A 26,414-nucleotide genomic window follows, 5' to 3' on the forward strand; every position below is an offset into this window, starting at 1 on the left:
CAACTCAAAGAGGGATGTGAAAAAAGGAAGAAAAAATTCTCAGCCACCCTCCAAAAATTTCACCGTGAAAGACAGCACCTGTAGGCTTCCTCCCAAAAAGTGCTGCGGAGCGTTTTTCCATTAAATATCCCACAAAAAAGCATGGCAGAGGAGCTCCTTCAAGCAAAGCATATCTCCCGCACTGAAAAGAGAAGGCAATTACTGTATGGTCTGTGCAAGGGGGTTGAAGCTGTCTCTTGGAAAGGCTTCAAAGGACATCTTGTGGCAGCCCCGCTGAGTCCCGGTGACTGCTGATTGATCACTGGGGCTGGAAATGAACTCCTAAAACCACTGAGTGCTAATTACAATTAATTATATTGAAATATTTGATCTTTGTCTTAGTAAATCAAGCCATTGCAGGTCACAAGTAACCATGCAAGGACTTTCACAATACTTGTTCCTGCCCTATCCCATTTCTATAGAATAACATTAGCCTGAATGTATACATTCCTGGGTTGAGGGTCCCTGGAGCGTCTCCTGCCCCTTTTTTTTGACCCAATGGGCAGATTTTGGGAAGGGTTACAGGCAGAAGGAAGGGCACTGTCCCCACAGGGGCATACAAACTCCTCCAACACCCTTGGAAGAGCTGGTGGAAGGCAAGCCACAGTGCATGGGCAGAGGAGCGGTCTTCCAGCTGGAAATGATGCTCTTCAAGGTGTCAGACTCTCAGTAAGAACATAGCGTTAGTTTTTCACCAGTTAGGAAAAAAAATAAAATATCAAATCCTTTGATTTCATTTTAATTGCTATTTAGTAGGGTGAAAGTTAGAACAGTCTCTTAAGAGTTTCCAGCAGCAGACTCTAATAATATCCAGAAGAAAATAATAAATGTAGAAGAAAAAAATATCCATAAGAAGGGATAAGGAAGGGCTTTTCTTTTTCTTTTTCTTTTTTACTTTTTTTTTTCTTTTTCTTTTTCTTTTTCTTTTTCTTTTTCTTTTTCTTTTTCTTTTTCTTTTTCTTTTTCTTTTTCTTTTTCTTTTTCTTTTTCTTTATCTTTATCTTTATCTTTATCTTTTTTTTCTTTTAGCTACCAAACCAAAATCTGTGTATTTAGAAAGCATGAGCTTAATACTTACCTTGAGACAGTGCAGCCAGCTCCCGTGAAGCTCTTCCCCTTCTAAAAAGCCTATAACCTTAAGGGCAGTCACAAGGTTATAATGGTATGAACTGGTGTGCTCAACACTTAGGATGCCAAACAGAGGAAACTTGAACTGAAGAAGCAGGGAAACCCTCAAGCAACCCATGGGGGAGCACGGCAGGGCAAAGAGCTGGGCTGATCCTGCCAGCTCCCTGATGGAAACTCACCCCTGGTTTCTCCTATCAAAGGGGAATGTGGAGGATCTTGAGGCCGAAAAGGCCTGGAGGGCTTTGTTAGGTGGAAAGATGGCATTGCCTGAGATTTAAACCACGCCAAATGGAAACAAGGTGCACCTTTCTCCAGAGCTTTCTCTCTAGGGTTAGATATTTCTGGCGTCTCCCTGGTGGTAGGCTGCTGGCTGGGTTGTCACCAGCACCAGGACCAGCAGCACCACCATTAGCTACCTTTCCTACTGAAAAAGGGAATTATTTCCAGAGGGAACAAGGAGCCAGCAGGAGCTTCACGACCCAGGGTGCTCATAACGTGGGCTGGCAGCAAGCTGTCCCATCAGTCACAGGGAGCTACAGCTACAACAGCATCTACTGTTCTGTATTTTTGGAAGGAAACACCACGCTGAAAGCAGAGGTCTTATCTCCAATTGCCTGCAGGGCTAAGCGAGACCTACACATTTCACAAGATCTGGTTTAGCTGCTTGTGAACATCTCCATCTGTTAGCTGGCCATGGCACTTCGCGGCTCAGGGGCTGTAGCTGCTGCAATAGCCTTCCTGTCTGGGAGCCCTTCGCTTCACTTTACATTTTTTGTTTCTCCTTTAATTTTATTTTTTTTTTCTGTTACATCAATAGGGTTTTAATGTACTGGGGATGGATACGTTTGTTCTCAGGGAAAAGTAAACCAACAGGGACTTCAGAAGCTGTTGCCTACCCACCACTGCTGGATGCACCATGATGAGGGCTGGCATAAAGGGCACTTGCAATCAGAATGCCAAATTTCTCTCTGCTTTGATAGAAACAGAAATGGAGGATGGTGGTATAGTTACACCGATGTTTCTGGTCTATTGGTAATCTGATCTAAAAGATGCGAGTTTGCTGCAAGTTGTGCTGTATAGAAAGCACTGCTTTCCTCCATAAAGTAACTTGTTAAGAGGTATTTTGGGGATAGGAATGATTTAGTCCTCTGTTACAGTTTATGCATTTCATAGTTTGTGTATTTAGCAAGTTGTACATTCACTTCTTCCAACAGATCTCATGGAAACTAAATCAAAACCACTGCTTCAATTGTTTGCTTCTTTTAAACCCATTTCATTAACAGCCTGTGATGCAAACAAGTGTTTGCCAAACCCATGGTGCCAAGCATGAAGCCGATATGAAGAGAAGCCACCAGGACAGTCAGGGGCCAGAGACGGACACATCCCCAGTCGTGCCCCGGTGACACCCCCGTGGGGACATCGCCGTTGGGCAGCTCACGTGCTCCTGTGGTGCTCACCACCCAGACTGATGGAGAATATCTAGATTGGTGCTCCCTCCACTCTGGGTGTCCCGGTGGTTCCTAGTGCGCAGTCTTTTCTAATGCCCTTCCAAAGCAGCTTACAGGCTGGGAAAACCCGAATGCACCTGCTGCAACACATGCCTCACATTGCCAAAGTGAACGGCACTGGTTTTTGGCCCTGTACAACCTGACAGCACATCGGTATGTGACTGCTCTTGGTCTCTGCCTGCAAAGATGAAATCCTGCCCTGGCTGCCTTTCCCTACGGCACAGTGACACCGAGGCAAGAACTTGTCGGTTCATCGAGCATCCGTAAATCTGGCTGGGGAGTTTGGTGGTGCTCTGTGTAAGAACATTACACACCAGAGCCAGCAGAGCTTCAGTCGCCCCAGCTCAGGGCCGTGTATTTGGAATCAGCAACCCTGGGACCCATGCATCGCCACTGGCACACTGAGGGAAGTATTGCTGGAACTGCTCTGGTTCATGTTAAAAACAGCCCACTGCTGTGCTCTCCCTCCCCTCTGTCTGCTGGAGGACAGAGGGTGCCCGGGTTTGTGACTTGCTCCTGAGGTCTTTGTTACGCATCGGGTGTTTAGCAACAGAGTATTTCTTAGCTATGGATTGTGTGTTGCTTAACACCCAACACGTAATTAAGAAAAATCAATCTGACTGAGAGTCCGGACCTGACAAGCTGCAGGCTCATCTGCTAGGGTTTTGGGGCCATCACTAGCAGATGCTGATGGGGAAATGTTTTTCCCATGCAAGTGCATGGAGGCTGTCAGAGACTGCTTGTGATCAGTTCTCCTAAAGGAGAGAGAGCTAAAAAGTACCGATGGGAGGGCAAAGCAGATTCATTTCATGCAAAGTCAAGAGAGATGGATTCTCCAAATTCCCCTCTCCACCATTAGACTGGCCTTTGTTTTCCTGTTTTCCTTTCATGGCCTTCTTTGTTTTTTTTTCTTTTGAACAAACGGACATAGCATTTGGCACAACACATTCACAGGTCAGCTTTTACTCTGGGCATCACCCAGGTGCTGCTCAAGTATTTATCAGGGTCACATAAGATGAGTGAAAGGGATATCTGCCTGGAAACTATTTTATCCACTGTAATTAGGGCTTCTTCTTCTTCCCTGAATGCCACCTTGAATACCTGGAATGCTCTCTCCAGTAATTACATCCATTAACTTGTCCTTATTTTGCTCTGTCAGATCAGCTGTTTATATTCCGCATTAATTCCTGCTGCTTCCAACACACACGGGCAAAATAACTTATTTTATATGTCAGACCCAGCTACGGAAAATAAAAAAAAAAACTATGTGCTTAATGACTGAGGCTCAGCTAAAGTTAGTGCATTGCTTTAGCATTGCAGCTGAATCCTAATGATCATGTTCCTAAAACTGGCACAGTAAACCAGCTGGTTAGGTGCCCTCATTTAATAATAATAATAATAAAAAAAAGCACCCAGAATATTTTTATCAAATATTTCTGGATCTGAAGTCACCTTCACCCTGCAGTCCATGGCAACTGTCAGAAAGTTGCAGCTTTTAGGATTTTTTTTTTTTTAGAGTGCAAGAAAACAATGATCCTTCTCTCCTCTTTCCAAATCACACCTCTGTCCTTGCAATGGTATCTGCACTTCCAACTGGGAGAGATGGTTGCAATGTTACCAGGAAAATATATAGGGCCACATTCATTACTTTTATTCTGACTACATGTGGGTACATAAATATGCACATGCCTTCCCCAAGGAGGCAGCAATCCCACTGATTTTTTTTCGGTGCCTGGATTCCTCCTCCTCATTCTTCTGTTTGGATTTACGGCCTGTATCAGGATGGAAAATGTCACCGTACCTGACACAATCCTGCTGCTTCACCACCCTCAGAGTAAAGAATTTCTTCCTAATATCTACTCTGAATCTACCCTCTTTTAGTTTTAAACCATTTCCCCTTGACCTATGCCTCCAGTCCCTGACAAAGCGTTCCTCCCCAGCTTTCCTGGAGGTCCCTGATAGGTACTAGAAGGGTGCTAGCTGGGAGGTCTCCCCGGATCCTTCTCCAGTTGAACAACCCCAACTCCCTCATCCTGCTTTCACAGGAGAGGTGCTCCAGCCCTTTGCTCTATTTTGTGGCCCTCCTCTGGACTCGCTCTAATACGTCCATGTCCTTCCTGTGCTGGGGCCCCCAGAGCTGAACGCAGCACTCCAGGAGGCTCTGAGTAGTATGTGAGGATCACCTCCCTCGTCCTGCTGGCCACATTTCTTTGGATGCAGCCCAGGCTGGCTTTCTGGGCAGCAAGCACACATTGCTGGCTCATGTTGAGTTTCTCATCAACTGACACCCCCAGGTCCTTCTCTTCAGGGCTGCCCTCAAATGTTCCCAGAGGTCACCTTGTCCTTCGTGTGCCACCCAGCGATCTTCTGGCAGATGGGGGCCCGAGTCTTCCCAGATAATGACGGGAGGGTGAGCAGCTGGTTGCCTCTTGGATCCTCTTATTTGCCTGTCTTGAAGATGGGCGCAAAGCTTGCCTTTTTCTACTGCTCAGGAACTTTCCTTGATCATCATAACCTCTCCAAGAAGACAGACAGGAGCCCTCACAGTGAATTCCACCGCCTCCCTCAGCACCCTTGAATGCGTCCCCCTTTAATTCCTTGGACTTGTGCATGCCCAGCTGCCTTACGCCCTCCCTAACTGTGTCTGCCTGCCACACTCTGCTGGTAGGCCTGGAACTGGGAGCCCTGAGGGCACACCTTAGACCTGGGAACTGAGGGAAGGCATCCTTCCACAGCTGATAGGTCTGCTTTCTTCCTCCTGGTGACCCGGCGTGTGCTATTTCAGTGCAAGAGGGAGCAAAACCAACCACAGCAGTAAGAAGTGTCCCTGTGAAGCACTGGGGCCAAGCACGGTCCTGCTACAGAGGCTCCTGAAGGAAGGGCAGGGGGGTAACGGCGGGCTGGATAACCTCCTTTCTGCCCTTTCTGTCAGGTAGTATTGAGGTAGTATTGACCATCAGATCCCAGGTTCCAGTTTCACATTATTATTATTACTGTTATTTTCTGGATAGTAGCAGCTCTTTGCTGCACTCCCTTGGCCTACGTCCTCTTTGGAAAGGTGCAGCTGTGCCTTCATGGAGCTTGTGAAAACAGCTCAAATGCACCCAAGGGTGACCAGACCAAGGAGCATGTAGCGCTGGGGGCTGTGGCAGCATGGGGCTCATGCTGACCCCCTGTACCTGGGGGCTGAAGGATGGAGATGGATTTGTTTCTCCCATGGGTTTTTCTCAGGGCAGAGCTGGGCGGCAGAGCTCAGCTCTGGCTCCAAATGTCCCCCAGCCAGGTAGATTGTGTTTGGCACACTCTTCCTCACCCTTCTTCCCTCTCTGACCAGCTACAGTCGGGCAACGTGCTCATGTGCATTAAAGCTGTCAAAAGAATAACTTTTATGTAGAGGAGCTAGAAGAGGCTTGCAGTGTAGAGCTGGCAGCTCCATCTTTGTTGACCTCAGAAAAGGTTTCTTACTGCTTTTCTAGGTGCTGGCGATACTGCAGGGTGGACGAGAGGGAGCTGAGAAGATTCTTCAGCCGTGCATGGTGTGCATCTTATGAGCATCAGTGTTTCACGTCCACTGCATTTGCCGGGGTGAATTAAAGCTTGTGTTTTATGGATTGCCCTTGGCCAGAAGTGGAAAAAAAAAAAGCTTCAATTGGGAATCGATAGAGTAATCTTTAAGCTTATTTATTTTATTAGATATAGCGTCCTAATGTGAAGAAATTGAGGAGCTGTGATTGATGGTGCTGGAGAAGCTTTGCCTTCTGCCACAGGGCTCTAGAGGTGCCATGGAGCCTCGCCTGGCCCAAGGCTCAGCCTTCCTGGGCAGCCTTTGCCACCTGGTGTGTGCTATTTCAGTACAAGTATGGTTTTTGCTCCTACTAACAAAAGAAATCTGGGACTGGAAAGATAGTTATTTGTATTATATTGTATTACAATTTCCTGTTTCACTGAATACAGCTGAACTATAAAAACTTCAGTAAGCGTCATTTCACCACCAGATCTTCTACTCATAAGGGATAATAGATTATTTGTTTAAGATTTTTCTAGGCTATTGTTTAGTGAGTACTGAAATGGTCCCTGTTTGTCCCTCCTCCCACCCCTTGTAGTTGGTTTGGCAACCTAATGAACTGACAAGACTTCTGTAATGCCTCTGAGATAAGGATAATCATTAGACTTTTGTGCTCCTTTCTGACAATGACACAGTAGAGTACTTTTACAGCTTGGAATTGCAGACCCTCAAGGTACCATGGACTGTTTCTAAGGACATCACAGAAGTGAATTAAAGAGAAGAAAGTAAGGTCCCTGTCATCAAGTTTGAATTAACTGTAGGAGAGTCTTCATCTCCATTGGAACATTTTTAGGAGCTTGCATAGAGAAAAATCGAAAATTACTGGCATACTGCAAGCACTTTTCTTGCATCACAGGCATAGAAAATCTTTTTCTTCCAAGTGTAGCCCATGTTTAAATATTTTCTTAGCTTAACTCTAACACTATCAGTAGCAGCAGCTGTAGAAACATTTTGGGTTTCAAGTTTAATTCTGTCACCTCAGGGGTTAAGAGGCTCTCAAGTTCTTCATTTCTGCTCTCCACTAAATCCACCTCTTTTGCATCACATGGGCTCACACAAGCCAGTCACTTTGTGGCACATTTCCCAGCCTTCTGGCAAGAGCTTGGTCACCTGTTGTGCGCTGCATCATGAAAAGCCCAAGCACCTTCCCCTCCCATTGTGTTTTTCACTTTTCTAGTACCTGGATTTGCAGCGAGCCCTTCTCTCTCCCTGTCAACTCGTGTAAGGAGATTTCTGTACTCCACTCCACCCCCAGCAAGTCTTCTGCAAGGCCTGATGCTTCCCCCACCACCACAGTGCCCCAAACATCTAACCTGCTCTCTGGGCTCTCCAGAATGAGTTCAGCTCACCCTTTGCTACAGCAGTGCAGTGTAATGGCTGATACTGGTACTAGGTATGCATAATGAATTGCCTTTCTGCAAAGAGAAAAAGAAGAGCCTTTTAATAAAGAGAATAACTTTTAATAGGAAGTGTTTATTATATTTTTTTTTCTTGACGCGTCATGGTAGTTTCTTAACAAATTTTATACATACACATTTTTTCACAATGTTTCTCTGCTCTTTTCTACTCTCAGTAGGATGCAATATTCTATGAAGTACTTCTTTTTTTTTTTTTGACCAATATGAAAATCCACAATGACTGCTTTTTTCACAGGAAACTTCAGCAATCAGGAATCTGACTAGGTGCAGATGCTAAATAGCGTGTTTTAAGTGGCCTGACTTTTCCAAAGCAGGCATTCAAGACTCCTCTTCTCCAGAGCAACCCAAGTGATTCAGGAACACCTGAACAAACCGTAGAAGTTCAGCTGCATCATGGAGCACCCTGGCTGGTTCCCCATCTTTTACAAAACTTCATCAAAAGTTTATCTTGGTACTGCTAAGACAGAGGATCAGATCCATCATAGATGAAATAAGAGCAATGGTCAAACACAGGGAATCAAACACTTTATCTTTGTGAATAAACATGACCTAACAAATCTGCTCGATTTCTTAACATATTGCTAGGTAAGTTTTCTTGCCCCAGAGAAGGAAACTGGAGAGAGAAGTTCCTCAGAAGCATTGTATCAGTAGGTATCAAAACTCAGATTACTGTCCTAGCTCTTGGTCCTGCACTTACACCACCAATTGTCTCCTTTCCATTCCCCAATAAAACGATGGAGCTTCTCAGCACACTGCCAGAGTCAGTGGATTGAGACAGAGCAGATGCTCAAAAGAATATAATTTTCAAACATTTATAGTTCTAGCAAAGTAGGATACATGCAGGTAGAAGCACTACTTGATATTTTTGAAGTGCCAGCTCTGTACAAATCAAGTGTCTGTAATTATCACTTGAAACACTCTTTAAACTTCCGGAGTTATTCAATAGCCAACGGGAATCCCATGCATTACTCTGAACACAGTGTTCAGCTGCAGAATTTCTTATCCTGCTGATCCCCACTGTGCACCGCAGCTTGTAGGAGAGACATTTATAGCATGCATAATGCAGCGATTAGCCAAGGAACAGCAGAAAATAAACTATGTTGCCTGCTACATTACAAGGACCATACTCAGCGATTTACAGAACTTTAAAAAATAAAAAATAAAACAAACGAAAAAACTAAAACCCCTCAGTGCAAGGTATATTCCCCCCCTTCACAGAAATAAAGCACACACTTCAGGATTTCACCCAGGCATCCCGTCCTGTAAACATTTATGACAAGTGAAGTGTGTGCTACAGCGAGGAGTCTCATGGAAATCACTGAATTAACTTTCATAGTGGCAATTTGCCCAGTACTGTTTCAAGGGTCAGGCCCTGTTTGTATTTTGCTACATACAATTAAAAGAACCCTATCTACCATTAGTTCAACAAAGTATGCTAACATATTCCTTCCTGTATGTGCAGAGAACATTTTTAATAATTACTATGCAAACACGCTCTTCAACCTTCTTGAAAGCTTTCCTGCTTTTACTATATAAGAAAATAATAAATACATATGATATACCAGTTAATAAGCCATCAAAAAAGCACGTCATTCCAGAAGGGACAGGAGACACTCGAGGTTTAGAAGTCAAGGGCTGGTCATTAACACAAGTGTCCTGCCTGGTAAAAAGCTTCAGCTACTCCACATTTCCTGCAGCATTGCAACCTTCATGGGACATTCCTGCACGTTGTGATAAAACAGGCTGCTTCACATCTGAAATGACAACAATACCTCAAGATTATTATTCCAGGTAAGGCTGGTCAAAAACATAACACTAAATTGAAACAGATGACAGACATAGAGTAAATCCTATGTGGAGCAGACAACAAGGAGTAAATCCATCATCCAGGACATTGTCCTGCATTCACACTGAGCAAGCTCTGACCTTTTGGTAATGTAGGCAAGATTGGGTTCTGATGCTCTAATTCAAGGGAAAAATTAGTTTATTTTTTCCTTGTTGTTGGCATCAGGAAAGCTCATTTTGGGCATTCCCAGGGGAAATAAGAACAGGCCGAAAACTTCAAAGATGTTTTGCAAAAGGGTCTCTCCATGTTTCTGTTCAACCGTAGCTCTCTCAGTAGACAATGATGGGACCTGTTCTAGGGGGACTTCATCCCACAACGGTGGTGCAAGTCTGGGCTCTGTCTGGGCCCAGCATATCTGCCTCTGTCCAGTCCATCCGACAGTATGATCTGATACTTGTTTCTTCAAGCTATCTTTCTCCTCTACCTCCTCTACAGGGGAAGCAACTCTATGGACAGATTGTGGTGCCTCAGAAAGCTTCACGCGTGCAGGAAAATGCAACACCCTTACCTCAAACAGTGGCTTTCCTAGGTGCTCTGATGGTCCCTGCCCTTGAACATACAAAAACTTTGTCCAACACCTGCCAGTTCTGCATGTTGGCAATCAATAAATTTAAGCCATACTAAACCATCTCAATAAGAGTGTTTGCTTTTGCATGATGTGGAACAGACAAAACCTTTTCAGGAAAAAAAAGGAGCTGAACGCTTCTGGGTATCAAGTTCCTTCTTATAGACAACTGTCTTAAGAAATCTCTTACTTCTAGCACAAAAAAAAAGGAAATTTGCCAAGGGAATTACAACCAGGAAATGAATACTGAACAGTTAAAGCCAAATGCGAAATCTGTAAAAGTCTGCCTTTGCAAGGTGGCAGCTTCTTCAGCTGCCATGGGCTTCTGCAGCCTCGGTTTGCCTGAGACTTTGGTTCAAGCTGAGCTTTGTTTAAGACATTGCTCCTTGAGGCTGCCTCAGCTGACATTATTGCTCACTCTGTTTTGTATTTTTAACCCCTTTACATGGCACAATACTGAGACTAACAAGTGTTACTGAGACTAACAAGGACTAACATTACATGACATGAGACAAAAGTAATCAACTTACGTATTTATTGCTGAGGTGTGAAGAGGAATCATCACACTGCCGAGTTTTATTCTTCCCCTGAGATGATTGTTCTCCTAAAAAACAAAATACATTGTGCTTCAGTCAAACATGAAGAGAGGATAAGTGAGTCCAGCAGCAGCACATCACTGGCCACGGCACAAACTAACCTGTCTCCTGGTCAGGTTTACTTAGCCAGCAAAAACTGATCCTCACTACTCTGTGTGTTTTATGGCTTATTCTCCCCATGACTTGCTCTCATTGTTGTGCTGCTACCACAATAGGGTTCAATGAGAAACACTGAAAATCGTTCAATGATAACATGCTGGAATGGTGCTCACTTTCCAAGTGTTCAATTTTGGATAAAATTATTTCAAAACACATTACAAAGTGCTGCTAAATTAGTGTTTCAGAAGTTTTGATGATGTTAAATTTCAGGTAAAAAGGCATTCAGCAACTACTTCAATAATTCCTAACATTTTCATAGAACAAGAAAGTATAAATTTCTGGTAGAAAAAAAAAAAAGAAACATTTCAAGAAGTTGATACATTTTTGGAAGGTGAAAAGTTTTTTTTATTAGAAAAAAATCTTATTTTGAAAAGCTAAAACAAAGTGAACCGGTTCCAATTATTGTACTGCTTTGTAGTAACAAATTATATTTTCTATTTCATGTCTTTTAAATATTTTTTGTCTGTTAGTTTTTCCTTCTGCATGTTTGAACCTTTCATGTTCAATATAAAGATATAGATTATTTAATAGGGAGCAAAAAGTAGAAATTGGCAAAATTTCTTTTTAAAAGCGTGCAGGAGAAATTAATTGGAAATATATCACCACGGGGAAGATAATATTCAATAGCTGTAATAAATATCAGTAAGTTGTTATCAGTCCCACCCGCAGCTGGTTGCTCTGCCTGGGCTGTAAGGAGGTAGACTTCCACGGAAGATGCGTACTTTGAGCCGCAAGCAACACATCTAAGGACAGGCTCCAGAGCCAGCTCATCTCCCTGGATAACTTCCCATCAATATCAACAGGCTTTGGACCAGAGCATAAAATGTGTGAGGCAGGGATGGCTACAACATCCTGCCTGGATTTGGTGGTGCTGTATGCATAGTTCATGGAAAGGGTGAACAGCCATCAGCTACTGCTGGGGTCAATGTCTCCCCATATTATCAGGGATTGTCCGACGTCAATGTGTCTATTTGCATCGTGGTGTCTACAACAATTAGAGCCAACAAACAACTCAGTGATGAAGACAGAATGATGATGTAGAGGGGAGGAAATGGTCACACAAATGCTCCCTGACCAAGAGTAACGAAGGTAACAAACTGTGTTCGATATAGGACTGCAGTACGCCTTGAGACTGTGCGGAGAGGTGTCTAGGACAATTTTGGAGTCTAATGGCTCAGCAGTTTGATGCTGTGCTAAATATCCAGCTGCAGCACAAACAGCAAATTAAGAACAACATTCAGGTTAGTTGCGTGTGGGAAGACGTTTTTATTGATCTCAAAATAGCCTTAAGTGACAGAAATAAATTCCAAGACTGCTGAAAAACAAACTTGACCCCAAACCATCACCCACTAAAAACAATGGATTAGACCTTGTTTCCCACAAGGGAAATTAAAAGCAAACATTTGTGTTTAGTGTTTTCCTAGAACAGATGATATTTAAATCGACCAAAGGAATTAGTTCACACCAAATTGTGTAGCTGATGGAGAAAATACGCAGCACAGCGAGGGTGCTCAACTAGGCTTAATAGATTGCCTGCACGCTTTGAAGGTTGTTGCTGAGAGACAAAGGGTAGAATTGCACAAAATATTCCAACAATAGCATAATTGCTGGACACCAAAATCAGTGGAAAGTCGGCATTGTTGATTTGGGGTTATGCATTGAGGGGAGGGTGACACCCACAAACTGTAGTGTTGCACATCAGTAGATGGAAGGTATCAAGAGAGACATGAACCACCAGCTTCTCACAATATGGTTATACAGTATCTTGCATAAAAGGTAGCCTAGAGACACTTGATTCAATTTGATATGCGTACTATGTCATTAATTTATGATAACAGGTTGAAAAAGACACTGCACGTTTGTCTACTCTGCTAAGCCATTGAGTAACTGAGAGATGAAGGGACCCATCAGAAAGAGGTTGGTGCAGTTAACCACGTGCTGGCAGCTGTGGAGCTGCAAGCCCAACGTAACCCCCTTTACCTGCGGTCCTGCCTTGTGAGACCTCTCCTGCCGGAGGAGGAGCTGTGAGCTCAGAGAGGTTGGCAGAGGGCAGTGAGAAGCCAACCTCAAATATATCACGCGCTTCTACAAAAACTGAAAGACATGATACACAGGTTGAGAAAGAGGCCTCCAACAGAATATTTGGAAAATGAAATTATACTGATACCAACATGGAAGTTTCTTTTGACAAGTGACAAATGAACCCTTCTATTAAACCTTTTATTCTCCCTCTCATCCTCCAACGTTACATCCATTTGTAGAGTTTTGTCTGAAATCGGATTGTAAACACAACGACATAGGTACAGTGAAGTCTCTAAACATTACTATAATATAACACAGACAGAACTGTAGTTAAACTGTCCGACTTATTGCCACAGGATGCTGTAGATGCCAAAGGGGATAAGATAAATTCATGGAAGTAAAAGCCATCGAGAACTATTAAGGACAAGAGATACAGCCTCTGATTCAGGAAGTTCCCAAGCTGCAGATTGCTGCAAGGATGCAGCAGAGGATGTATCAATGTGCCTCTGCTCTATTCCTTATCTTCCTTTGACATCTCATGCTAGCTGCTGTCAGAGATGGGGTTTGCATATACACAGCCTCCCATGATGGCACCCATGGGAGATATTTCTCCCGGAGACCTGACATTGGATTCACCAAGGCAAGCTGACAGTCTTATCAGTGGGCACAATCAGATGCACTCTGCATACATCCTCCTCCAAGGAGTCACCCCTAAAGAGGCTGAGCATGGAATAGGAAAAATTTTGTAGCTCCTGATCCTTCAACATACTTGTTCTGAGTGCACAGGAAGAAGACCGAGTACACAGATACTTAGACCTCTGCAAAGCTAAATTTTTAACCAGGAAAGTAATAGCACTCCAATGAAAATGCAAGACTTTCTGATAAATTAAAATTTCACTTATGCATAATTTTTAGTTTTGTTTGTTTTCGTGTGTTTTTTTATTATTATTTTTATTTACTCTCACAAATGTACTGATTTCTCACTATGTTGTTTCCTGATGCCAGTATATGTGATAAACTATTGGGCATATAATCAGCTGAAATTACGGATTGCATACAGCTTTGAAACCCTGAAAAAACATTTCTCTGTCTCACATTTGGGGCAGGCTGTTTTATTAATCCCACACTTTTAAAATTATTCCCATTAGACTCAGAAACTGAATGCAATATTCAGAATACACATACACCGCGGAGCAGGGTGATATAAACGAGAGGTAACAGGTCATATCTTCATGAGTAGAGAAGGACTTTGACCTGGGCAAAGGCCCCTCTGACTTTTGAAAACTGGAATAAAGGATATAAAAAATAGGCTTTGACATAAAAAATAGGTTGCACTGCATCTCAGATTACATTGCATGAAAAAAATGAGTTACACTGCAATTTCATTGTAATTTCTGCTGCTGAGAAATCTCTTCTAAGTGACAATCTGGTTCGGAGCAAAGAATTAAAGCACGCATTTCATTTTGAAGAAAATTCAATTGAAAAGTCCTATTTTTCATAAAAGTATAAAACTACCTCAACAGGCCCAGTAATCGAGATGTTTGTTTTGACCGTGCAGAACTAAGAGGAGTCGGGGTGCAGTCGTGGTGCAGGAGGGCAGGCAGGGCTCCCCATTGCTACCTGCAAGCTGGCCTGGCCACATTTAACAGGACAGAGGGGTCTGTGCCATTGGAAGGGGTGAGAGATTGTTCCCCAACAGGGGAACATCTTGGAAAGCAACATGCAAAGCTAACAAATGCTCCACAGACACAAATATCGTCAGACCCTCAGCATCCTCTGACTGTAAGAGGCTGCCTGGAAAACTCTTGCAAATATCCATAGCTCGCAAACTGGGTTAGAATTGTAACCAGAGAAGGAAGTGTATGGTATTTAATGTTTCTGACTACAGTTTTGCCCAAAAGTCTCAGCTGGAATTGTGTGCAGTCGGAGCTTTGTGGTGCAAGTAAACACACATTGAATCAGGCCATGAGTAGTAAGAAGCTGGGAAAGTTTATTCTTCCATTTCTATAAATAAAGAAATCACAACTTCAGGTCGCTGCACAATTTAAGGTTTAAAAAGTCAAGTGTGAGAAAATGAGAAACAGAAGGAAAGGGAAGCAGATACTTGCTCTATTTTTTTTTGTTGTGAGGGGACCTTTTTCTATGAAGCAGCTTCTAGGTTTTCTACCTGCAGGGAAAAATAGGACACAGAGTACTGCTGATAATATGACAAAGAAATAATCAATATTATATGCTTAAATGAGAAGGAACATCAGCTCTTACCACTTCCAAGCACACAGCATACCAGCAGGCTGCTCTCCGCTGACCTGCTTAGCTTATCTGGCAAGTGAGAGGAGACGGCAAGGGAAGCTTCTGTGACCTAGAGACCTGGCTTCTTCACCTGCTCCTAGGTGCATCCACCTGGATCCTAGACAAAAAGAGAGAGAGATGAAACTACCAATGCATGCAGAGAAACCCCACAGTCCCCTGTGGAGCCATGCCCTACACATGTCCTACTCCCTCTGGCAGGAGTAAGTTTCCCTGGGCTGAGTCACTAATGAGGCAAAAATAAACGTTTCTTACCTTCTTAAAAGCCACAGTCGTGCTCTGATGTACTCAGCATAACAGAAACCAAGGAGGAATAATTCTCTGCTGAGATTTTTCCTGTTCTACCACAGCCAAACGTATGGTTTGATGTGTGAGATAGCATGATTAAACAGTCTCAGCATTCATAGAGTTCATAGAATATCTCAGTTGGGAAGGACCCACAAGGATCATTGAGTCCAACTCCCGGGTCCTCAAAGGACCACCCAAAAAATCAGACCGTGTGTCTCAGAGCATTGTCCAAAAGCTTCTTGAACTCAGGCAGGCTCAGTGGAGAACGTTGATGAAGATGTCATCATTCAACCTCATCATCAGAAGACCATGGGATTTTCTGAGGCCCAAACCCCAGCAACACAGCGGGGTGTCTCATCAGGTGCTGAACTTCATGTGTGTTTCCATGGCAAAGGCAAGGTCTTGCGCAGAATGAGAACAAGGGTTTTTTTTCCTTGTATTGTGATGATTTTGGTGCTCGGGCACAGCTATCATCTGCTGACAGGGAAGGTTAGGAATCCTCAAAGCCTTGACAGAGGGGGCTTTGGAAATTCAGGGAGTGCAGAGGAACGCTGTGAACAGCTGCAGGCATATGCAGGGCCATCTCGAAAGTGGCTGAAGTGATGGGGTCCAGTTAATCTATGTCATGGGTTCCACCATCTTCAAGGTGGGTAGCTCGTCTTGTGCAAGGAACACACCCAAGAAACATTATGAAAAGTTATGGGCAGGGAGTACACTCAGTTGAAGCAACAGAAACAGATCTGAAGTGGTATTACTGTTAACCAGCAGCACCGTTTGGAAGAGGTACAGAGCACGTGTGAATGCTGGTTGTTCTATAACCTCATTTCCTAGTATTTTATACTGTGCTTCCATCGGAGCATGCCTCTGGAGATTGGTCTTTCTCTCCAACGTGATTACAGTAAGATAAGGGTTTTTCACATGTGACAGGCCAGGCCTTTCCTCAAATTCCCTTGTTTTCCTGGAACATTTTCTCAGCTTTGTTTATTAGTGACACTTGAACTTTTTATTTGTGTCTACAGTAGGTGTCTTGAGAAGCCCTAATGCTTCCTGAGGTGCTGTGCTTTAACCCAGCAGGCAGCTGAGCACCACCCAGCTGCTCGCCCACTTCCCCCATGTGGGATGGGGGAGAGAAATAGAAAGGTAGAAGTGCAGGAACTCATGGGTTGAGTTAAAGACTCTTCACTAGGTAAAGCAAAAGCCATGCCCACAAGCAAAGCAAACAAGGAATTCATTCCCTACTCCCCATTGGAAGGCAGGCGTTCAGCCACCTCCAGGAAAGCAGAGCTCATCAAGTGAAAAGGCTTCTTGGGAAGATAAACACCATCACTCTGAACATCCCCCTCCCTTCCTCCTTCCTTACCCCAGCTTTTATTGCTGAGCATGGTACCACATGGTATGGGGGCATCCTTTTGGCCAGCCTGGGCTAGCTGTCATGCTTCTGTGCCCCCCCAGCTCCTGGTGCACCCCCAGCCTCCCTGCTAGTAGGGCAGCATGAGAAGCTGAAACGTCCTTGGCCCTGTGCAAGCACTGCTCTGCAACAACTAAAACCGCAGTGTGTTGTCACCACTGTTTTCAAAAATCCCAAACACAGTATCACACCAGATTTCATAAAGAAAATTAACTCTATCCCATGACATAACAAAGACCCCTCTCAATTGGTGAGCCTAAAGGACCACCTTCCATTGCAGGTGTCTCACCGAAATCTAAGCCACATCAGCTTTGGCACACTTTTAATATCCTTCCAGCAAGTTCAACACAGAACAGATAATATCCCTACAAGCCAAGTAAGCCACATCTTACAATTACAACAACCAAACTCACGTTGATTACAAAACATGTCCTAATGAATCACCTTATACATAGGCACCAGGATTATACCTAACAACTCCAAAACATTATGCTACCTGCCACATTCCTGTGAGATTTTATGTTGAACAGTGAACTGTTATACTGCCCTTAATACATTTCAGAATGGGTACTCCAGGTAAGGGCCAGAAAAGAAAGTTGTCAAATCATTACTCAGGTAGCAATATTTCTGTTGTAGATAATTCATACATATGGAGTAGCCTTTCCCCAATTTTACTCCTCAGCCTCATTTCTGTTCCTCAGCATTTTGTGTAAGTCCTAAAAGGTAGTCAATACCTACTCTGTTTTTCAGTGAAATACAGAAAAACATTACAGCAAAAGCTAGGTATGTTTCTGTGACAGGCAATACTTTATCATTAACGTCATGGACAATGACATTGATCTCTTAGTCATCATGTAAAATCCTTCATCTTACATTCACAGCAAGTATATCTACCACTTGTAAGCCAAACACACAGGACTGTGGGCTATGAATCCTTAGTAAGAACTATTTTTTCAGGTAGATTTTTTTTTTTTTGGAGTTCAGTATCGTAGAAGACCATTTATTTTCCCTAGAAAGAGCCACCCTAAATTTGCCTATATAGTCAACACGGAATGGCTGTAGTAAGTCCTATAGTTGCACATTAGTGTAAAACTTTCAAGAAGATTCAGTATCCTAAGCATTTTCATCCAAGTTGAGTTTTCACATATGATGAACGTACAGGCACTTGCATTTGGTGCTGAAGTTCACTGGCAAAAGTGCATGAAAAAAATAAAAATCAAAGCGTTTAGTTTTGTCTCTTTGGTTTTTTGCTTTACATCACTTCTTAACCAGTAGTGCCTTAGAACTCATAGCCATCAGGAAGTCCATCTTCCTAACACGAGTTTTAAGCAATGAGAATAATAAAGCTCACTTTTACCTAGTGATGTGCCTGATGACATTGCTCCACTAAAATACATTACTTTGGCCAAGCCTTAATTGGACCCTGTTCTTTTCCTGTATTCTTTCACATTATTTGTGGGTATTTGAAATAATATCCTTGATTAAATTTAATTCAGCTATGCTTCTGAAAAAGGAGCCTTTCTTTTTCTTTTAATTTATAGTCAGAACCTAATTTTAGAAGTCCTGAAATAGGATCCTTTAGTAGGCAATGGACCTCCATAGGTCACCTCATTCCAGTTCAAGGTACATGTCCAAGACAGATGGGATAAATAGCCCTTCTGACACATACATCTCTTTCAACTGACTATGTGCAGCTAAATCAGTTTTTAGGTGAGGCAAGACTAAACTTGCCACAAGCTTTGACCAAGCTAGGCCACACACATCACTGACACGGTATTTCCAGGTTACCTGTCTGAGCATAGTTGCTGATTACATCCTTGTATGTTTTGTACATAAGTCTTTTCTAAACATTTTTGGAACGTTCATACAATAACAAAGCCTTCTGTTGAAATAATAAAGTAAAAAATTAAAAAATACAGCTTCGGTTAATAAAGTTTCATTTGAGTACATGACAGTGCAGACCTTTGTTGTGTATGTGCTCATCTTCAGGAAACGGAGCAGCCTATTGATGGCAAGAGGATGATGAAGGTCTAGCTGTGAAGGTAAGGCTTTTCTTAAGAAATTACTCATTTTAGTCAAAACCTTTTATAATTTTGTTCGTACATACAGCCAGAGGCAGCTATAACACTTCCAAAATAGTTAGGCTATGAATTCACCCTTCAGTTGAGCTGGTTTTTATGCATCTAAAAAGGAAAAAGAGGAACATATGTAGAGAAGTGGTTGTTTCACTAGTTACAAGAGAGACCAGATGAGTCGGACATCTCCCATGTTCTGGTGCACCTGTACCATTAAGAAATGATTACTTTTCTCCCTGAGCTTTTAACGAATCAAGTAAATCTTAGTCAAATGGGTAGGCACCCTAACATAACTTGAAAATATCTGTATGAGTGAGGGATATTTCTGGAAGGAAACAGGCCTTTCTTTCAGAGTGTTTTTAATTTAAGAAGCTGAGTGTCTCTCAAAAGCTGTGCAAAAGCAGAACTTCAATTTCAGTGAAAGCATGTTTAATTTTGAAATCTATAAAGATGTAAGAATAAGAGAAAATGGTAGCTGTTTTAAATATGAATTGTATTAATGAGAAGAGGGCAAGAATCTTGTCTTGTAAGTGGCTCTGACTCATACCTTCCAATTATAGCATGCATACATCACACTTCTGTAAAGAAGAATATCAAGCATCCTCTGGATGGAAGAAATTCAGATACTTGGTGAACCAGCAGCTGATTAACAGGCACCAGACCTCATCTTGTGAAAAACAGTGTGCCTGGGTGCTCTCTCATTTACACTGCTGCAAAACACAGTAACTTTCTTGCTGCCAGTGAAGTTAACTTTGTCATTGAAAGCTGTATGAGGGCAGAATCAGTCCAAAAACGTCTCTGAATTCTAGTCTCAGACTACATTCAGCTTTCAGAAGACGTATGATTTTAGTGTAAACATGCCCACAACTTCATACCCCTTAAAACAGAACTAAATATCAATTCCCAAAGACATATACCGAAAAAATATTTAGTTCCCCAAATCATAAAACTACGAAGTGCATCCACCAGAGAGTCATTTACATTTGTGTTTCAGAGGACTTCTTGAGGATTTAGAGGAAGACGAGAGCATCTATGGAGCAACCTCTGAAATGTCACCTGGGGAAGCAGAAACCTTAAAAAGATGGATAAAGTAAGAGGCTGTTTTTCCCGGAGGACTTCTACAGGTGAGGTGGGAGCAAGGGTAGACTACGCAGCTGAGGAAGCGAGCTGCCATGGGTTTTACCATGAGAAGAATTACCATGAGAAGTTTCAGATTTGTTGTTTAGATAGCTGTGAATCAGATTAGTCAGAATTTTGTTCTACCTCAGTCCTATTTTGTGCTCCTCTGTTTCTTTCAGAACCGATATCTATCTCCTTCTCTTAGATACTAGAGATGAGATTTTGATTTCTTTTGTGTATGTTAACTATAACCTCTATTCCCTTTATTTTATTACACACACATTTTGTAAGAAACTGGATTGGTCAAGCACAGGAGAGAGGAATTTGTAACAAGAGTAGGATTTTGAATACACAGGGTGGCTGGGTGCAGGATGGCAGCACTTGCTCCCAAACCTTTTGGCCGCAGGAACATTAACAGTCCCTAAACACCCTTGTCTAGCCAGATCCAGCTGCTAAATGTCACAATCTCAGTTACTCCTCAATGTGCATAGCTGTAGGTCACTTACCATAGAAGAGTTAATAAAATGATTTTCCCTATAACTGTGTTATTTCTCACTCCCAAATACTGACACCACACACAGTGCAGGTGCACTGCAGCTTGGCAGGCTTCCAGCCTGTTTTGTTTTGCTTTTGCACTGTGGAGGAATTGTTTTGAGTGATTGGCTTGAGAGGAACTGAAGATGGTTTTGCTATTGCAAATGACACCCCAGAACTGCTCCTCTCCAGGCCCTGAGGCACACACATGGACACACAGAAGAAACACTCACCAGTCTCGGGAGAGGTTGTCTTCACAGACAGAAGTTTGACACCTTCTTTATCCGACTGGGCCCTGTTGGAGTCAGAGACATTTAGGCACAGTGAGCATGCAGCTCTGGGAAGTTGGTCAGCTAAACACAGCTCTAAGATCACGATCTGGAAGCTTGAAATGGGCTTTGCCTGGGATCATCTTATTGATGGCAAACACTGCACGCCAATCTCTCTGAAAAGATCTCTCTCTTAAAATAGGTGATAGAATCTATGACTCTGGGTTCAATCTAGTGCTCCACAGAAGTACAGCTGTGGGAAAAGAGAGTCGTCTTCCTCTGCCAGTGCAAGGCTTTTAGCCACGTCACATTGCAAGAAGGACCACCTCAGAGGTCCAGGGAGTCAGGGTCAGCAAGTAAATCGCCAGTGCAAATGCTTTTAGTCATACAAAACATAGAGGCCACATCCAGACCCAATGGCCTCTGGTATATATCTTCTAATGGACCTTTCTCAGTTTCACTCCCCTAACATTGCTTATGCCAATTCCATTTTAACTGAGCCTGTGCAAATGGACAGGTGGAGAGAAGATGGGACAGAGGAATATGAAATGACGGGGAACAGGAGAGAAAGAAAGAGAAATAATCCAGAATAAAGCGAGAGAAAAGGGAAAAAAGATGGCACAGCACAAGGTAAGTTTATCCGTTTCAAAAGAATCCCTTGCAATTTCTGTCCATGCTGGAACAGCCGCTTATCATGCATACAGGTGTACAGCAACTGCAAGCACATCTCTCAACAGCATATTTCTCTTTGGACAGCAACTGCTTATTATGTTTAAGCAGAGGAAGACCAAAGAGAATCACATGCAGAATTTGCTGCATTCACAAGCGCCCCACAGCAGATCTCACAGCAAGGCAGAGACAGGATTCAACCTACTGTTCAGTGCCGTTCTCTTGTCTCTCTGGAAGAAGAAATAAGAGTTAGGGTCATTGTGGCTGATGGGACTCAGTTAAGCAAAACATTTAGACGCAGCTATTGCTATTGCTGGCAGAAGGCTTAGCTGTGATTTTGCAGTGTTGTGTTAATGTACTTAAAGAACGCAATCAGCCAGCCTGGATGGTAATTGGCGCCCTCCCGAAAGATCACCGTGCCCCCTGTATCATCAGTGTGGTGACTGTGTGGGGAGAGGAAAACCCCTTGGTGGAGGTGGAGGAGCTGCAGAAATCACGTTTTTCCCTGCAGCTCCCAAATCTGCGGGCACGGAGGAGGTGAGCAGGCAGCAGTTCTCGAGCATGTAACAACCCAGCTAAAAGGCAGAGGGTGAAGGGGGGGCTGCCCACCCTTGGTGGCTTTCACCCCTGGGAACGCGGTCTGTCATCCCAGCCAGCAAGGAACACGTTTCTCCCCAAAATGAATCATCCACCGAACAATTTTTCTTCTTACACCCGAATGCGGGCAGATGGATGGGGCCAGGGGTTGGTGACATGGGAGGCGTGGAGCTAGCTCTAATCCCCATGCACCAGGCACGGGGGGCTGCGCACCAGCCAGGCTGAGCGAGCCCTGTGGGAAGGACCACAGAGAGCTATAGCTGCCTCCTCTCCTTTACAGGAGAATTTGCTAGCACTGCGAGTGCTAGCGGCTGCGCGTGGGGGAGGCTGGCAAGGAAACCTCCTTCACCTCATGTCTTTACTCCTTCCCTCGGAATATTCGGTAATTTCCTCAGTGGGCATCACACCTTCTGCTTCCTGCTTGGCTCTGGTTTTCCGTGCCATTGGCTAAATTGGCGGCAGCACGCTGCCTACCTTGCTCTGCAGCTTCCACACCCCGTTGTGATTTTGTATTTCCAGACCCCAGTGATTTCACTGTTGAGGCTCTGCACAGATCTCCTAACTCATGCCAGCTCACAGTCTGGATTCAGACATGCTTGCCTTTTTTTTTTTTTCTTCTTTTTTCCCCCCACTTAATAGAAAATTGCACTCTCCTGTGGCCGACTCTGGCAACAATTTGAAAAACTTGGCAAATGGAATTTAACGGGATTATGTCCCTATTACCTTAAATGTTTCATGGACAGCAGTGAAGCCTGTGCTGGTTTTAGCTTATCTGTCAAAAATTACTATTTCCAAAAGTACCGTTTGCTCAGCGATTTTGTACCCATGCATATACTGTAACTAAAAAATTATACTTGTATATCAGGTATTTCCTAAAAGAAAGCATTGATGTTTCTTTGCCTGTACTTGCAGAGATAAAATGAACATAAGGTGATTTTGCTGAACAGTATCTCCAAACTTATTTTCACCCTCTTTTTCTACCTGATTGACTGATTGTGTTAGCATAGCTGTTTGTTAGCTCTTCGCAGCTGCAAAGGGCCGAACAAAAAGCTTTACAGCATTATATATTCTCCAGAAAATCACAGACATTTTTGCTCCCTCTGTTATTCCTAGTGATTTTGAAAATAAAGTGCTACTTTCCCACTTTAGGCAAAATAGTTTGAAATACAAGATTTCCTGTCAGACTACTGCAGCATCTATGGTTACAGTAATCTAAAGAGCCCCCAGAGATCTTAGAGTAATACGAAGCATACTGATTTTTTTTTTCTCCTCCTACTGCTGAGAGAAAGCAAACCAAATACCTGGAGTTTTCTTGTGGCACATTCTGTACAAAGCCACCAGTGAGAAGCCAGAAAGGGTGATGACTATCAACGCGATGACGATTGGCAAGATAACGCCTGCAAAAGAAGGAAAACATCACTTTGCTGCTCGCCTCTGCCCTGGCATTTTTGCACCTGGGTGAGAGGTACCACCAGCACCTCCTGCCACATCCCCTTCACCAAACGCCACTGATTTCCTCAGCTCACCTCCAGCACCCACTCCACCCCATGGTGCTGGTTTCACCCACGGGAGGATTTGGGTGATCTCCAGGTAGGAGAGTGAGGGTTCACCATCTGCCCTGGTGGGATCAGTCATCCTGATCTATACCCGCATCGTTCACCCCTGGTGTTGATCACCCCCCAAAGGCTTTTGTGAAACTGCCCTGCTGCAGGAACAATTTTTTGATGCACGCAAAGGTTTTTGGTGTTCTTTTTTTTTTTTTTGGAAAGCGAGACTGCTCTGAAATTCAGTGACTAAGGCTATTATTTCTCTTTTAGCATCGTGTGCCCAGAAAGACACCAAGGAGTTACATAATTCAGTAACATTCCCCACAGCACTAACAACCAGGGAGAGAAAATGCAAGATCTCCTTTTTAAATGAGGACATTTCTTCCCTTTTATTATTTCCCACCATCTGCCATTTCCTGACAGGTGTTTCCCAGCCAAGAAGCAAAAAGGAAAGAATTATGTCATGAAGAGAAGCTTTCCTGGGGAAATATCAAAGCCCAGTTTCTCCCCATTTGTCTTTTTTTTTTTTTTTTCCTGGCAGCGATTGGCCACATTTGTATTTAGCCTGGTGGCCTCCGTCCCATGCTGGGGAAGCTGCAAAGCCTTAGCATCGTCCCTCCTGCTGGCCTCCTGTTTTGAAGTGGCATCTACACTGGTTCTTGATGCAAATAATATTTAATACTCATACAGAAGAGTGTCTGAGGAACCAGAGGGAGAACCTGGAGACAAGTTCAGAGTAGAAAAACATCAAACATATTTTGCTGAGCCAGTGCTTTTTGTAGGAAATAGTGGATCTGCAGTAACACTCTTGCCTCAGAGGTACGTAATTGTAAAATAAAAAATTAAGTGACATGCACCATGTAAATACCGACTGCTTGAAGACTTTGCAGAGGACTCCCAGTCCTTCTCTCTCCACCTACCCTCCCGTGACAAAATGGGCAATACATTCATATAGTATAGTCATAACAATATATTTGTGTAATAAGTATTCATACTGGTATGTGAATGACATTTCCATGTGTTTCCTTTTGTCTCCTCTCACAGGGGATGACTCTGTTCACTTTTTTTTTTTCCATTTTATCACTTTTACTTCAGTCCTTGCGAATAATTGCACCACTCTCCAGTGAGAGAAGTGTCAACTTGCCAAGTTCTTTCTCTTTGGGATGAGGTTAATAACATGCAGTTAAATTGGGCTTGTAAGAGGGTACATAGCCTGGTATGGACAGAAATAACATCGCCAGTTTTACTTCTCTGCTACTCCAATCGCTCATCTAAAACCATACTGATCTACTGAAAATTCAGAGGATGGACAACGGGGTAGCAATACTCACTGGAGTAATGGATAGTATCCTCTGGCATTTTGGTGTTTCCAGAATTTCTTTCGGTGACGACAAAATCTAGAGCTGCAAAAGAAATATTGTTTTCAGGTCAACATACAAGTGCCAGCACTTCCCCAAACAACTCCCCTTCTCAACCTCTGCAAAATGACCTTCCCTAAGCAACTTTGGAGTCCCCAGTTCTGGAGCCATGGTACGCTTCGTGGATATAGGTGTCCTCAGTTAACACCTGAAAAATTTGGCACAAGGGGTGGAAAAGCTTATCTGCTGTGGCCTAAGAGAAACACGTGCTTTGCACTTGCTGTCGTACAGCCATTTTTCTGGGATCATCTGCTTTCTTGCTTACAGGTTATGAGCTACATTTTCACTTTTAGGAGGTAAAGACAGAAGGCCTGCCGAGCAGGGGTACCAGCAGAGGTATAGCTCCGTGTACAAGCTGCAATAGCACAGGAATAGGCAGGGAGGGAGGCTCCGACCCACCGCTCCAGTACATGTTTACACCCCTTGCACCCGCAGGGATGTGCAGTTCCTCTTCCAGAGGACAGAAGGGGGCTCAGCTTGATGGGTGGAAGCTATGAAATTCACAGTGTCAATCAACTCCCCAGAGCCATTTTGAGGGCTAAAATACAGTTTCGATCTGCTAAACCTCAGAATGACAGGTCCGTGTATTTTACAGAAGTTTTCATGTGGGCAACACTTGTAACTCTCATCTGCTGAATTAGTGACCAGCAATATTTGTTGGTTCCAAGCCTATAGGGCTCCCTCTTCCTTGCTGTACTGATTTTAAACTCAGATCCTGTCCTGAAAAATATTTTGGTGATTGTTTTTTCTCCATTATTCTCCTGTTGCCCATATTCTCATTCTCACAACATCCTGCTCAACTCTGCTATGTAAGAGTATGTTGTCTCCTGATGCAAAAGAAGCAAAGAAGAGAAAAGCCAGGGGCCAGCTTCTCCTCCAGATATGCCAGTTTACTGGTTTTCCAGATAATGAGAAGCCACAGGGTCCCACTTAAAACACTGTGTGGTTGTGCAAAGGGAAAGATTTTGAGAGCTGTGTTCTCAATTTGTTCTGCTTTTGCAGAGCTGTGTGAATTTTAGACAATCTGTTTAGCTTCTGTTTCCTTTCCTTTTTTTTTTTTTTGTTTAGCCAAAGACTGGCCTCACAGCCAAAGACTGGCCTCACTTACTACTTACTGGATGGGGCCTGCTCAATGCAACCACAGCATTGGATGCATCCAAGCATCGAAACCATCATTGCTTCTGACCCTTTTCCCTGAAAAATCACCATGTCTCTTTAAAGTTCTCTCTTCCATGGTGTCTGTCTGCTGAGGGGCAACAATATGAGGATGGAAACTGTGAGCCATCATAAAGTGAATGAAATAGTTCTCATGAATTCATGATTCCATGTGATTGCTT

The 26,414-nt window shown here is 43.4% G+C and overlaps 1 protein-coding gene across 8 annotated transcripts in view; it reads right to left on the reverse strand.

The window, feature by feature from the left end:
- Nucleotides 1–7,678: 7,678 nt before the first annotated feature.
- Nucleotides 7,679–26,414, reverse strand: part of EMCN (endomucin) — a 69,275-nt gene continuing 50,539 nt past the window's right edge. For 5 of the 8 annotated variants that reach the window (XM_048066425.2, XM_013199922.3, XM_013199921.3 and 2 more), the window contains 7 exons: nt 24,991–25,062; nt 23,414–23,509; nt 21,721–21,745; nt 20,811–20,872; nt 12,805–12,918; nt 10,600–10,673; nt 7,679–9,412 (listed from right to left, as the gene is read on the reverse strand). In XM_048066425.2, the coding sequence (XP_047922382.2) occupies nt 9,407–9,412; nt 10,600–10,673; nt 12,805–12,918; nt 20,811–20,872; nt 21,721–21,745; nt 23,414–23,509; nt 24,991–25,062 (449 nt within the window). In that variant the 3' untranslated portion in view covers nt 7,679–9,406. Of the gene's footprint in view, nt 9,413–10,599; nt 10,674–12,804; nt 12,919–12,942; nt 15,254–20,810; nt 20,873–21,720; nt 21,746–23,413; nt 23,510–24,990; nt 25,063–26,414 lie in introns of those variants that run through there. The other 3 variants (XM_013199925.3, XR_007164212.2, XM_013199924.3) reach the window with 3 other exon arrangements.

Source organism: Anser cygnoides, chromosome 4 (assembly GCF_040182565.1).
Source record: "Anser cygnoides isolate HZ-2024a breed goose chromosome 4, Taihu_goose_T2T_genome, whole genome shotgun sequence".
Classification (NCBI taxonomy): domain Eukaryota; kingdom Metazoa; phylum Chordata; class Aves; order Anseriformes; family Anatidae; genus Anser; species Anser cygnoides.